At 41.8% G+C, this 15,465-nt stretch overlaps 2 protein-coding genes across 5 annotated transcripts in view; both read left to right on the forward strand.

Annotated features, from left to right (window-relative positions):
* The window catches only part of LOC123518688 (PDZ domain-containing protein 7-like), a 42,857-nt gene that overhangs the window by 21,948 nt on the left and 5,444 nt on the right, over nt 1–15,465 (forward strand). For 2 of the 4 annotated variants that reach the window (XM_045279659.1, XM_045279680.1), the window contains exons 3-4: nt 2,236–2,458; nt 4,335–6,054. In XM_045279659.1, the coding sequence (XP_045135594.1) occupies nt 2,236–2,458; nt 4,335–4,543 (432 nt within the window). In that variant the 3' untranslated portion in view covers nt 4,544–6,054. Of the gene's footprint in view, nt 1–2,235; nt 2,459–4,334; nt 6,055–6,856; nt 7,013–15,465 lie in introns of those variants that run through there. The other 2 variants (XR_006678866.1, XR_006678867.1) reach the window with 2 other exon arrangements.
* The window catches only part of LOC123518680, a 29,507-nt gene continuing 21,926 nt past the window's right edge, over nt 7,885–15,465 (forward strand). The window contains 1 exon segment of the mRNA XM_045279647.1: nt 7,885–8,094. The gene's annotated coding sequence lies outside the window, so the exon portion shown is untranslated.

Here is a 15,465-nt window from a genome sequence, read left to right on the forward strand (position 1 = left end):
GAAGAAGAAGAAGAAGAAGAAGAAGAAGACATGGCAATAATGAATGATAGTAAATGATAAATAAAGTTGATAATTCTCTCTCTCTCTCTCTCTCTCTCTCTCTCTCTCTCTCTCTCTCTCTCTCTCTCTCTCTCTATCTATCTATCTATCTATCTATCTATCTTGATATGAAGTTGGTGTTCAGAGAGAGAGAGAGAGAGAGAGAGAGAGAGAGAGAGAGAGAGAGAGAGAAAATGTGGTAATGGGAGGAGAAAGAGGAGGAGATCTAGAGTCAGTAAGGAGACGGAGAGAGAGAGAGAGAGAGAGAGAGAGAGAGAGAGAGAGAGAGAGATCTTTTCTCCCTCCATACCACTTCCTTCCCTCTGGCAGCTATGATTCTCTCTCTCTCTCTCTCTCTCTCTCTCTCTCTCTCTCTCTCTCTCTCTCTCTCTCTCTCTCTCTCTCTCTCTCTCTGTAGGTGGAGGTGGAGGAGGAAAAAGAAGAATGAAAGTACTGTAGTAAAAACGAAGAGTAGGAGGAGGAGGAGGAGGAGGAGGAGGAGGAGGAGGAGGACGACGACGAAGAGGAGGAGGAGGAGGAGGAGGAGGAGGAGGAGGCTAAAGGAAGAACAGGAGGAGGAGGAGTGGCAGTGACCTTCCGTTAGGGTATGGAGGAGGAGGAGGAGGAGGAGGAGGAGGGGGGGGCGTGGGAAGACTATGTTAATAATCTTGTAGTTTTGGTAGTGATGGTGGTAGTCTCTCTCTCTCTCTCTCTCTCTCTCTCTCTCTCTCTCTCTCTCTCTCTCTCTCTCTCTCTCTCTCTCTCTCTCTCTCTCTCTCTCTCTCTCTAACACAATAGGCGGAAGTAACATAGTCAACCTAATTCTTGAGAGAGAGAGAGAGAGAGAGAGAGAGAGAGAGAGGTGGACTGCACTCTCCCAAACACCTTAACGGCATGCCAAGTAGATGGAGGAGGAGGAGGAGGAAGAGGTGGTGGAGGCGGATGTTTGACCAAGGTAGAGGAAGAAGAAGAAGAAGAAATCAAACTGTTAATGAGAGTTTAGAAGAGGAAAGAGGAGGAGGAGGAGGAGGAGGAGGAGGAGAAGATGGTGGTGTGGAAGAAAAGGAGAAGAGGAGGAGGTGGAGAAGGAGGAACAACGAGAAGAGGAGGAGGAGGAGGAACAAAACAAATATTTCTGAGTGGAATGGTAGGGAAGGAAGAGAGGAAAGAAGAGGAGGAGGAGGAGGAGGAGGTATTCCCATATTTAGAAGATAACCTCGGTTCCCAATTTTCTTTGAATTGCAACCTTGTGCATTGAACTTGAATCCTCCATCTCCTCCTCCTCCTCTTCCTCCTCCTCCTGCTATTCATTCTTTCGGATATTTTTTTAATTATTTTTTTCCTTCTCCTCCTCCTCCTCAAGTGTTTTGTTTACATATTGTTCTATCTATTTTCTCCTCCTCCTCCTCCTCCTCCTCCTCCTCCTCCTCCTCCTCCTCCTCCTCCTCCTCCTCCTCCTCTTTTCTCCTGAAGTGCTCTTAAGATTATGTAAACATCAATTATAGAAAGTGAATTAGTTTACAAAAAAATGAGAGAGAGAGAGAGAGAGAGAGAGAGAGAGAGAGAGAGAGAGAGAGAGAGAGAGAGAGAGCGTTCACCTCTAGTCTTCCTGCTGTAAGAAATAACTCCTGTTGCTTTATTTTTTTCTCTCTCTAATTTCTTTATCACTTCTTCACATTATTATTATTATTATTATTATTATTATTATTATTTGTTTGTTTATTTTATTGCATTAGCACAGTTGCAAGATGGTTTTAAGATTCTCTCTCTCTCTCTCTCTCTCTCTCTCTCTCTCTCTCTCTCTCTCTCTCTCTCTCTCTCTAAACTCTACTACTCTATGTTTACTACTACTACTACTACTACTACTACTACTACTACTACTACTACTACTACCACTACCATCACCACTACCACTACCACTACTACTACTACTACTACTACTACTACTACTACTACTACTACTACTACTACCACTACCACTACCACTACCACTACCACCACTACTACTACTACTACTACTACTACTACTACTACTACTACTACTACTACTACTACTACTACTACTACTACTATTGCTTCTGGTATTATATTAGTATTATTATTGGTGTTATTAGTATTATTATCATTGTTACTACTACTATTACCACCACCACCACCACCACCACCACTAACTCCAACTCTCTCTCTGCTCCTCAGGGCGACAGTTCCCCGCAGCAGCCAAGTTTCTGCACGTTGCCGCGGCACAAGAGCGAGGTCACCTTTCAGATCCTGACGGTGGTGTTTCACAAAGGGCCCGGCCACCGCTCCCTCGGCTTCAGCATCGTGGGCGGCACTGACTCCCCCAAGGGCTCCATGGGTATCTTTGTGAAGACAGTATTCCCCCAGGGGCAGGCGGCGTCCTCAGGGGCACTGCAGGAAGGTGAGGCGGTGTGGTGTTATCGTGTTGTGGCGTGTTTATGAATGGCGTGTGTGAGGTGGTGAGGGTGTTCGGTGATGTGTGGTGTTGTGATGTATGTGTGTGTGTGTGTGTGTGTGTGTGTGTGTGTGTGTGTGTGTGTGTGTGTGTGTGTGTTTCACTGTTTGTTTTTGCAGTCTCTGACGAGACAGCCAGACGTTACCCTACGGAACGAGCTCAGAGTTCATTATTTCCGATCTTGGGATAGGCCTGAGACCAGGCACACACCACACACCGGGACAACAAGGTCACAACTCCTCGATTTACATCCCGTACCTACTCACTGTGTGTGTGTGTGTGTGTGTGTGTGTGTGTGTGTGTGTGTGTGTGTGTGTTCTTCTTCTTGTTGTCATGGCTGAAATACTGATAAAGTCATATAGCCACATTAAATAGTAGCTTTAAGTAATGACAAATTTATGAGCAGTGATTTTTATTTATTTACTTATTTTGTGGTAGTTGTGCACAGATAAACTGACGGACACACTTGCTGTTATTTACTATTGAAATGCTAGGTGTTTATGTTAAGTTGTCTGCCGTACCTAGACACTTCAAAGGATACACACACACACGAGACTCCAGCCTTTCAACATCTTTTCTAAACATCACCAAACCACCTATTATTAATTATGAAGGGAGTAAACGGAGATACAATGCCAGTTAATGGTTAGCAAGACGTCATTTCAATTGCTCATAATAACCAAAGAATCTTGAAATAATAGTAATAATAATGGTATCCGAAGCGAGTGTTGTACTACTAATTAATTATGAAGGGAGTAAACGGAGATATGATGCTAGTTAATGGCTAACAAGAGGTCATTTCCATTGCTCATTACAACAAAAACAATAATAATAATAATAGTGTCTGTGTTGAAGGTACATTAATATCGTGGTACTTATTACTTATGAATGAAATAAAGGAAGATACAATACTGGTTAATGGGTAAGAAGACGTCGTTTTAGTTGGTCATAACAACAAAAACAATAATAGTAATGATAGTAGTGTCTGCGGTGAAGGTGAATGAATATCGTGGTACTTATTACTTATGAAGGGAAGATGTAATGCCAGTTAATGGGTAGCAAGACGTCATTTTAATTGTTCATGACAGCAAAAACACCTTAAAGTAACAGTAAAGTAATCCTGAGTGAGAGTGAAGCAGTATCGTGGTATAGGTTAAGTAAGATTAGGGTACTTAACGTTAGCTTAGGTTAGGGTAGGGTAGGGTTGACTGGGTAGGGTAGGAGTAAGGTAGGATTGGGTAGGGTAAGTTATGGTAGGGTAAGGTAGGGTTTCTTTCTTTCTTTCTTTCTTTCTTTTTTCGTCGTGGCCTATAGCGCTTGTAGGTAACTTGAGTATTGGAAGCGTTGTTAAGCCTCCACTCATTAGGTTAGGTTAGGTTATGGTAGGATTGGGTAGGATAGCGTAGGATTGGGTAGGGTAGGGTTGAAGAGCTTTAAGAACACTGCAGGTAGAAGTAGGTGTGGATATAGAGGTGTGGTGTTACATGTTGACAACTTGAAAAATTCCTCAAGTGTTGCTTAATTGTTTATTGCACCACTCGCTTTCTTTCATTTTTATTCACCCACATACTATACAGTACCCATTTACTCCTGGGAATGTTATAAGTTTTAGCTGTTGCCCCATCACTCCCGCACCCCCGACCCGCCCCTCACCTCTCCTCCATCACTCCCGCATCCCCAACTACCCTCTCACCTCTCCCCCATCCCCAACCCGTTCCTCCCCCATCCCCAACTAGCCTCTCACTTCTCCCCCATTACTCCTCAATAATGCCCACCACTCCCCCCATCACCGAGCCCCACCTCACCTCTCCCTCTTCTTCAGGTGACGAGATCCTGGCCATCAACGGCGAGGCGCTGCACGGGGCGTCTCACCGCGCTGCCATCGCCGCCTTCAAGCAGATCAAGACTGGCCAGGTGGTGCTGCATATCGGCCGCCGCAGACGCAGGAAGGTAGCCGCGTCCTCGCCCCTGCCGCCCAACCCCGTCCCTATCCACGCTCCTGTCTCCGCCCACGCCCCTCTGCAGGAGTAATGGGGCGTGGGTGGTGTAGGAGTCAATGGATATTTTCTTCATTCTATTTTTTTTTTTATTATTATTTTTTTTAGCCCTTCCTCGCTGCTGTGTTCTCTGTCTGTGGTCTTGTTCTTGATCTTGGTCTTCTCGGTGTCCTTGTTTTTCTTGTTCTTGTTTCTGTTATATTCTTCTTGTTTTCCCCTTCTTGTTCTTCTTGTTCGTCTTGTTCTTCTTCAGCAGCATCAGCTCTGTCTAGTGATTTAAAAGTAATATTTTTTTACCTGCTATGGCCACTACTACTACTACTACTACTACTACTACTACTACTACTACTACTACTACTACTACTACTACTACTACGTCAATAATAATGTGTAAATGTTTTTTTTTCATATACGTGTGTGTACGTATGTATACCAACTATTATTATTATTATTATTATTATTATTATTATTATTATTATTATTATTATTTGAATGTGCACTAGTGATTAATTCATTTGTAAATATGTGCAGTGCGAAATTGCGTATACACACACACACACACACACACACACACACACACACACACACACACACACACACACACACACACACACACACACACACACACACACACACACACACACACACACACACACCAGCCATCCAGCCAGCCATCCAGAGGAGATGTGGTTTAGCTCTTTGATGGCTCTACTCTTACCTAACACTTATTGAGTCAGGGTGTGGGGGAGGGGAACAAGATGGCCGAGGGAGGGAAGAAGGAGAAGTGGGGGTGTGGGTTGCCTACTTTCACACCTCAAGAGAAATAGTTGCATGTGTGATGAGACAAGAAATTTCTCAAACGTTGCTTCATTTATTTTTTATTTCTTGTAAGGACTATTAGCATTTCATTTGGGCCATTTTATTATTATTATTATTATTTATTATTATTATTATTATTATTATTATTTTCATGTGTAGAGAGTTTGTGTTTTTGCTGTCCTTGGCCAGTATACTTTGCTTGATAGAGAAAAAAAAAGAAAAAAAACGAATAAATGAAGTAAATAAAGCATCAGATAAGAAGAAAGTAAGTCTTATGGGGGACTGGCAATTGAGATAACATTTTCTTTATCTTTTCTTTCTCTTTTCTTTTCTTTCTCTATTTTGTTTTCTCGTGATTTTGTTGACCTTGGCATAAGAAAAGAAAAGAATAGCAGGTGACAAAAAAAAAAAGCCTTGCCAATATTCATACCCGGAATAAATATCCATACAGTGAATTTGGCATCCCGTTTTCTTTCAGTTGAGAGAGAGAGAGAGAGAGAGAGAGAGAGGTGTGTGATGCTCAGCTGTTTCCCACTAGAACATGGCCAGCTCACCAAGAAGCCCTCAGTGTGTGTGTGTGTGTGTGTGTGTGTTTCATACTCAAGGGTCAGTCTCTGTGAGGTCTGAATTCCTTTTTTGGGCGCATGTTAGGTGAGGTGCAGACCAATACACACACACACACACACACACACACACACACACACACACACACACACACACACACCACTGAAATAATCCAAAAATGTAGTTTATAAGATGTATGATTATTTATGTAAATAGTTATTCCTCTGATGACACACGTACTTATGTATGTTGGTATGTATTTCTGTGTATACATGTTTATATAGGATTTGCTGTGTGTGTGTGTGTGTGTGTGTGTGTGTGTGTGTGTGTGTGTGTGTGTGTGTTGAGTGATAAAGATAAGATTTAGAAAAGGTGGAAAGTCAAAGAATGTAAAAAAATAAGAAATAGAAGAAAAGAAAACAGCATTCTAGAATCAACATTGAAATCAAAATGTGTATTGATAGTATAGATAAGTTACTAAATGCCAAAATACAGTGCTAATGTCCACACACACACACACACACACACACACACACACACCGCGTAGTGTAGTGGTTCGCACGCTCGACTGACAATCGAGAGGGCCGGGTTTGAGTCCCGGCACGGCGAGGCAAATAGGCGCGGCTCTTAATGTGTGGGGTGTGTTCACCTAGCAGCAAATAGGTACAGGATGTAACTGGAGGGGTTGTGGCCTCTCTGTCCCGGTGTGTGGAGTGTGTTGTGGTCTCAGTCCTACCCGAAGATCGGTCTATGAGCTCTGAGCTCGCTCCGTAATGGTGAAGACTGGCTGGGTGACCAGCAGGCGACCGTGGTGCTAATGTCCACACACACACACACACACACACACACACACACACACACACACACACACACACACACACACACACCTTTACATGTAATTTGATACATGAAAACTGTAAACTGTGTAATTGTCTGTAGCTATCCTACCTGTAATTTTGTGGAGAGAGAGAGAGAGAGAGAGAGAGAGAGAGAGAGAGAGAGAGAGTATACATAGCTAAGTGTATGTATAATCTATGTATTGGCCTGTATCTGTATGTACCGGACAGCATACAGTCTTTGTGATATGTATGTACTCTAACTTTATATACTGATTTGTAAAGACATGTGTTTTATTGCTTCACCTCACACTGACCCAGCCAAGTGTGGTTAGTAGTAGTAGTAGTAGTAGTAGTAGTAGTAGTGGTGGTGGTAGTAGTAGTTGTAGTAGTAGCAGTAGTAGTTGTAGTAGCTGAGTAAGTGTAATAGTAGTAGTACGTAGTAGTAGTAGTAGTAGTAGTGGTGGTGATGGTGGTAGTGGTAGCAGTAGTAGTTGTAGTAGTAGCTGAGTAAGTATAATAGTAGTAGTAGTAATAGTAATAGTAGTAGTTGAGAAAGTATAGTAGTAGTAGTAGTAGTAGTAGTAGTAGTAGTTATAAAAAGTCTTTTGATGTAGTAGTAGGTACAGTACCAGTAACAGTTGTACGTGCCTACCTACTACTAACATAAGCATGTGCAGTTGTAGTTATAGGTCAGATAATGTAGATAGTAGTAGTAGTAGTAGTCGTAGCACCACCGTTAATATAATTCAGTAGTAGCAGTATAAGTATGTGATAAAACAAAATATCCATCTCTTCAATGCAAGTCAAGCAATGTTCTCTTCATCTTTCATCCCTTTCATTATAGTAAACTCTGGAACACCTTGTCTGCAGCTATAATTACCTCCTATCTATTTGTTGAAAGAAGGGCATTGCAAGACAAAATGTAGCAGTACTAAATGAATATTAAAATAGCAGTAGTAATAGTAATAATAGTAGTAGTAGTAGTAAAAAAATAAATGAATAGAAAACAGTAGGCTACCAGCAGCACCTCATGACCACCGGAACATGGAATGGAACAGACAGAGGAACCTGAGAATGGCATAGATCAAAACCAAAAAATAAGACAACAAATAATAAACATAGAAAATAAATAAATATAAATATGAACAAAAACAGAATAAAAAGACTGGAACAAAGAAATGAATGGACAGGGGAACAGCGGAACGGACCAGAGGAGAGAAGGAGAGGGAGCGGTGCCAGGCAGCGAAAAGTGTAAACAAAACGCACGTGCCGCCCACAACGCCTCCCGCCCCTGCCGCTCCTGCTCACCCTGCCGCCCCTGCTGACCGTGTGAGGCTGAGACCTTCCCTGCTGCCCTGCTGAGGTGTGTGTGTGTGGAGTGTTATGGAGGGTGTGTAAGGGGATGTAGATAAGTGTGTGTGTGTGTGTGTGTGTTGCATCATCTTAAGAAAATTTTTGTTTTGTCTTATTTATTTAGAATGTAAGTATGTGTGTGTGTGTGTCACGGTGTATGGCTGTGGTGGGGTGTAGGTGAAGGCTGCAGTGTGACGTGTTGTGTGGCTGGTTAGTGTCATTGGATCAGGAGCACTGCCGTTATAATAGAAATCTGTTATTGGTGTGTAGGTTGGATACAGACTGGGAGTGTAAGTTTAGAAAAATGGGAAAAAAAGAAAGGAACGTTAAAAAGGATGAAGGGCATTGAGAGAGAGAAAGAATGAAATAGAGGAAGAGGGAGGCAGGGAATAAGAGGAAAAATAGAGAAAGGAAGAAATGCATAGAATAACAAAATAATGTGGAATAGGAAGAAAAAGAAAGTTGGCAGAAGGTGAAGGCAAGAAGGAGAGAGAGAAGAAGAAAAGGGGAGGGAAGGAGAGAAAAAAAGAAAAAAGAGAAGGAAGAAGTGCATAGAAAAGCAAAATAATTTGTGAAAAGGAGAAGGCCTTTATTTTGGCAAGGCACATTAATATTAAAACTTAAGACCATTCCAAGTAGTGTGTGTGTTTCAAAGAGTGTTGTAATCCCACTTTGGTAATTAGGTATGCAAAAGATGGTGCAATACAGAGACATGAGTGGCATTGGACTTGGTGATTGAAATAGTGGAGGTGGTTGGTTGGTGAGTTTGGTGTCTTGCAATATAGTGAAGGGTTTTTGTGATACTACACTGTTTTCATTTCTCTGGTCTGTCCCTCCGACTCCCTTGCATCTCACAGTTTGGACACTTGCTGGGGAAACAAGGAAAATAAAAGTACACAAGACAGTTTCCAAACTTTAAAACTTACTATTGTCCTTCTGGACTAACTTGGTGCATGGGGCGGTGGTGGCTGGACCTGTCTGTACTGTAGCCATTTCATCCACCTCTCTCTCTCTCTCTCTCTCTCTCTCTCTCTCTCTCTCTCTCTCTCTCTCTCTCTCATCAGTACCTTATGAAAGATCTTTAGTGACAGGTTTTACTATCAGTTCTTCCTCCTTCTTGTGTAAAGTTGAGATGTCTTTCCTTGCCTGGAGGTCATGTAAAGCTGTAACAGAGGCACAGTGTGCCTGTTTTGGGGAGGAGGGATGAATAGGAAGTTTTTACTAGTTTAGGTTGCATATTGCAGGCTCGGTCGATTTAGAGCAAATTTTGCATAATTGGTAACTCATCCTTATGGGACATGGCCCAGTCAGCTTGGGACCACACATCACCATGAGTGCCAAAGCCTCTTCACTGTGGTGGTGTTGACAGTGGTGGCTGTGGCTGTCTGAACCAGTTCTCTGTTGGCCTTGCTTCCATAAAGTTTCTGTTTACATTGTGAATAAGTTCCTTTGCTTGGCTGTGCAGAGCATGAGAGTGGGAAACTGGATTACTTTTCATGGTGACAGAGTGGCCAGATATGAGTGATCTGACCTGGGGCCACAGCATTTCAGCTGCTGGTGGAGAGTCATATGATAGGGCCAATGTGGTGGCAACACTGCTTGGCCTGTATTTGTTGCCAAGTATACTGGAGGACATAGTCATTCTTTCATCTTAAAAAAAAAAAAAAAAAAAAAAAATCAGTGTACCATGCAGTCATCTTTAGAGTATTATAATTTTAGACAAATGAAGGATGACTGTGAGTGAAAGAGAGCGATTGCCATGTGCCTGTTGAATGTGAAAATGACAATAATGCAGGACAGTAGAGGTGCAGCCAACACCCTGAGTACCAAGTCAGGACTGCCTGTCATCTGTCACCATCCTTATCTAACCTCCTCTGGCACTAGAGGGGCAGTACAGGAAACAAATAGACTTAAGCTTAACATTAAGTAAGCATCTTCAGACTCACTATGACTTAATCTCATTTAAGAGGGAGGTTTCAAGACATTTATCCCTTTCTTTTGGCTAACTCTCTCAAACCAGCATGGGGACTGGCATTCCAACTGGGCTTTTTTTTTTCAGGTTTTCCCTCTTACACACACAAAACACACACCAAAAAAAGAAAAAGAAAAAAGACTGACAGATGGTTGTCGCTTGGCCTTGAGGCTGAGGCTGTGACATCGCAACACTCAACTCACAACACTAAACAGAAATGTAGTCTAAGTAAATGTTTAACCCCAACACTAAACAGGGATCTTGCCTAACAGAACACTAAGCAGGTGTCTTTCTCAAAACAAAAGATGCACCACACCACTCCTTCCCTGCTTCAGTATTTTCTGTGCTAATGTGTGACGAACAACCAGGACCAGTCAGACAGGCAATCCAGACATGTTGTGCACAAATCAGAACATACATTGAGGGATTACTTTGCTTTAGGCACTGTAATATTTCTTTTGCACCTTTTGACACCTATTTGTCACACCTTTCCTTAATTGCTCATCTCTCTGTGACATCTTTACTTGTTCTTCAGTCACATCCAATCTTCAAACTGAGGAGAGATTACAAAATGTATTCCTTTTCATCCTTAACCTCTTCAGTACCATAATGTGTTTCTATGTTCATTCTGGTTAATATTCGGTAATTTTATAAAGCTTCAGAAACTCATGTGGGGGGATTAAAATAGTGAAAACTCTGGCCATTAATCTTCTGACCACCATAGATCTTCCCTAATGTCAATAAAATCGTCTATTCATACTTGAAACTCAGGTAAAAATGTGTCCAAGTACTGAAGGGGTTAACAGTCTTGTCAATACTTATAACAATTTCGAGCTACTTCTGCTGATTTATCACAGTGAAAGTGTTAACCGATGTGTGACAGACCCTCATCCACACAAGGCCACCCTGTTATAGTACTAAAACCTTACTCTTCCACTCTCACCATGGAACCTTGAGTGTAGATTTGCCTGCCAAGACCTGCCTGCTTTCACTCACAATCCAGTTAAATCGCCTTAGTTCCTCACCCTCCCACTCACTCACACTGACTGGGATGTGAGTTGGATATGAGTCAAGGCGTGGCAGTTCCCAGCAGGCCATTCATACACTGGTCATGTTGAGTGGTGGAGGTGGAAGTGGAACGGACTGCACAAGGAGGATGACATTGTGAGTTGTGTGGATGAGGGCTTTTGCTCATTAAGTGTAAATAGAAATCCAGCAATGTCTCAAATATGGTGGTCCTTCTAATAATCTTCCACATTCTTCCTTTCCCTGTTTGTGTGTAGCTGTGGTGGAGTGAACGACATTATTGTGAAATTAGGTTTTGTGTTGTGTGGACTGCTCAACACACCACCTCACTGCTAATTTTGACATGTACATTACCATTATGGAGGAAATTAGAAGGTTATGTGTTGTGTGTACTGTCTCAATAGGTAAAAACATAGGAAAAGAGGGAAGCTGCAAGAGGCTGCCAGGTCTGTGTGTAGCAGTCCCTGTGTGTTGAAAGCTACCTAATTCCATCTATCATCCCCATCCATGAATGTATCCAATCTTCTTTTAAAGCTCCCTATTGATTCAGCACTGACTGCATGAACACTGAGTCTGTTCTACTCATCAACCACTCTGTTTAATAATTTATGTTGCCCTTGGCCAGTTTTCTCTCCTACATTAAAAAATGAAGTAGTGACAGACAAGGAAGTGAAGGGAGCTGTGCATTACCGTCGACAGTAGAATCGTTTGTGTTGTGTGGAGTGGCTTGCCTCAACACAGTGAGTGCAGGTAGTGGCTGGGATACAAGGGAAGAAAACAATACATTATTATGGCAGTGAGAGTTCTTGTGTTATGTGGACTACCTCATCACACGTGAGCTTGTAACAATCCAAACTGTATGAAATGCGCCATGAAGCAATTTTAAACCACACTTAGATTCACATTCAATGGCTTGTGGGTAGGGCACTAGGCAGCAGGTCAGTCCCTTCCCCAGGTACAGTGTCTTAGCAACATCTGTACATACTTAGGATGGGTCTGTATAAATATGGAACTGCAATATCCCGGTAAAGTGTGTTGGAAAGGCTAACATAGGATGTGTTTGTCTCCGAGTGTTCCTGTGCCAGTTGGTCACTACCCAGAGTACTGATGGTCTTGTGTTAGGGTTAGTTTAGGGTAGAGATATACCGATGCATCGGTATCAGTATCAGAATCGGCGGTATCGGCCCATTTTTTGGGTATCGGTATCGGCTTATTTTATGCCGATACTTCCGATACCTAAAAGGAATTTACTACTTAGTGATATATTCGATATAAGATATTGATGATACCAAATTAATATAATACTTCGTATTAAGTTTCCGTGGTGATTACCGTATGTCATAGAATACTGTTTTCTGTGGTAATAAGCCACAACCTAGAAATTGGACGTATATGAAACGCGTATAGGCTGAACTCCGGCATCCTGTCACACGGTCTGTCATGAGTTACCACGCATTCTCACTGTCTCTCAGTCAGACACTGCTCCTCCACCCACACAAAGTTCACACAGGTGAAAAGCTTATGTTTTTAACTATAATCTAAGAATGTCAAACTTCAGATATTGAGAATCCAACAAAATGATTATATATATATATATATATATATATATATATATATATATATATATATATATATATATATATATATATATATATATATATAGTTAGGCATTTTGCATTATTGTAAATAACAGCATATTCTTATTTGATTTATAATTAACAGTGCTAGTGCTAGCCTTTTCCAAGATATCATACTGGAATAGGTGGAAGCTCGAATTATATATGTATATTAATTTTAATGCAAGTTTAATTTTTGAGTTACTTGTGTTAACCTAAGGATGTAAAAATTCCATAACTAAGAAAGTAACGATTCTGTTTTGTAATCATGTGCATTGTGTATAATTTGTTGCATATTAATTATTTAAGATCATAGCAATACACTAGAAATTTAGAATAAACTAAACTTTTTCTATTTAATTGAAAAGATTAGGTGAAAGCTCATTTTTCTGAATTGGTCTACTAATGTCTAATGAATTAATATCAAAGGATGTCAGATTTAATTAAAGAGAAACATACACAACAAAATGAGTTTCTTTTGCTAATATTTTGTGTCTGTTTTACAATTTTAATAAGTTTAAAAATATTTTTGATTGCCAAAATAATATCGTCAGTAAAATTAATAATTAAAATGCACAAGACCAAATTGTCGCTAAAGGAGTAAGAAGTAAGAATTTAAAATAACTGACAAGAATCAGAAGACTGAGAAGATATTCATTCCAATTACTGAGTAATTTACCTTTGCAAATGGCTTCAAAAAGGTTCTAGAATTGCTCCTATTTCACAAACGTTCTCAGAAGGACTTACAGCATCCCCCAAAACAAAGCCTCCCATCTGATAACGCTCGCCATCCACCAACTCATCCTGGTGTCCAGTGCAGTAATCACTACAAGTAGTAGTATCGGTATCGGCCCAATTAGATGTTATCGGAATCGGCCAAAATTTTGGTATTGGAACATCTCTAGTTTAAGGTGTCCGGCTGGCAGAGATTGATTTGACCCACTCCATAGGAGACACTGACAGGGTTGAAGGAGTGCCATAGGTTGTGTGGGACTGTGTATGCAGTGTAGGGAGTACTGTGTACTTTGTTCAAATATTTGTGATAACACCAAGCAGTTTGCGTCTGTTCTCCTGTTTCTGAGGTGGCCTTGTGGGTACAACTTCACCACTTGTACCACACCATCCACTGACCTCCGTGCCTTAGACTACTTGTTACCTGTACTACCTTGTGTACTGCTTTAAACGGCTACAAGCTGAGTGCAAGTAGTGGCTGTCCTGTGCCATCACTTCACTCCACTTTCTGGCTGGGGTGAGTGGTGCACAGGCCACAGCATTGGGCAGTGGCACAGAGGGCTGGGCTGGGCCACTGAGCCAGGTTGTCTGTGGCCTCTCTGCTTCACTCTCGTCATGCTGCCGAGAGTTGATGGTGAGACTTTGTGGCCTTTTTCTTTCTTTTTCTTTTCTTTATTCTTGTTTAACAATTTGACTTAGATTTGAAACAATTAACTGCACCAGAAGCAATACATGAAATCTTTAGAAGGATTTACAAGAAAGAAGGAGATTAAAAAGAACTTATTTTGCAATGTATACCCAGTTTAAAGACTGGAGGTGGCTGTAGAATGACTAAAGAGATCCCAGAGTGATTAGTAGTTGAGGAAATATGTACCAAGAAGCAGTCAAAGGGTTAAGAGGGACACTGGGTAAGAACAACAAAATTTATATTAGAAAAAGGCCCAGTGAGCTGCTGGTCCCCAAAGAAGAGGAGTCTTGAGGTATCCTGATGTAAGAGTGGCACTGGGTTATGGTTACAGAAATTTAGAAAAGAAATAGACCCACAAAGGTGCCACTCCCCAAAGGAAAGAGCTGAAAAGATCTTTATAAATCGGAGGATAATTGTCTCAAAGTCTTTCTCTTGAAAGACTTGAAGTCATAGGAAGGAGGACTTGTGAGTAACTGTTAGTTCTGAAAATGAATGATTATTATTGTTATTATTATTTATTACTTTTATTTATCACTTGGCTTTGACCTAGGACAACAAAAGAGTGAAGAAAAGGTTCACTGAAATGCTCATGTCAGTTATTTGAACTATTATTGCCTCAGTGAGGAGGTGAGGTGAAGGCTGTGAGGCTGGGCAGCCATGGAGGTGACTGAAGGGGAACTGAACCCTGGCAGGACATTCAGGTACATGCAAGTCCACTGCGCTGCCAGCCAGGCCAAGATGACTGCTGCAGCGTGAGTGCATTGAGGTCATCCTGGACTGCCCTGCTTTCCAGACCCAGCCAGATCTTGTCAGCACAGAGAGAGTGTTGATGGGGAGTGCGACATGCAGTGACTCACCACAAACTTAGTGTGTTCCTATCCATTCCTTTCCTCTTCTGCTACACTGATGTGACACTGAGGACAAGATGTACAGCATGTGTGTTCTTACTGCAGCACAGCACAGCACAACACAGCACAGCTCACCTTGGAAGGAGTGTGAGGGGAACAAGATAGCTAGCTAGACTGAAGTGACACTAAGAACAAGATGTACAGCATGTGTCTCAAGACATTCAAGACACCAAACATTACTGTGCATTGTCTGGACACCACAGCACACTTGGGAAGGAGGATGGGAGGAGGACAAGATAGTTAGCTAGACTGAAGTGAAGAGTGTGGAGGTGGTGGTACTGTGGTGCTGTGTAGCAGGGGGCTAATGGGTACTGATGTTTCAGATTCACAGCAACCCTGGGAGGACGGCTGCAGAACTGACTGGGAATCAGACCTACACCCCGCCCACAGCCCACAGCCCACAGCCCACACAGACACAGACTCACACACAGCAAGCAGT

Source organism: Portunus trituberculatus, chromosome 6 (assembly GCF_017591435.1).
Source record: "Portunus trituberculatus isolate SZX2019 chromosome 6, ASM1759143v1, whole genome shotgun sequence".
In the NCBI taxonomy this organism is placed as follows: Eukaryota; Metazoa; Arthropoda; class Malacostraca; order Decapoda; family Portunidae; genus Portunus; species Portunus trituberculatus.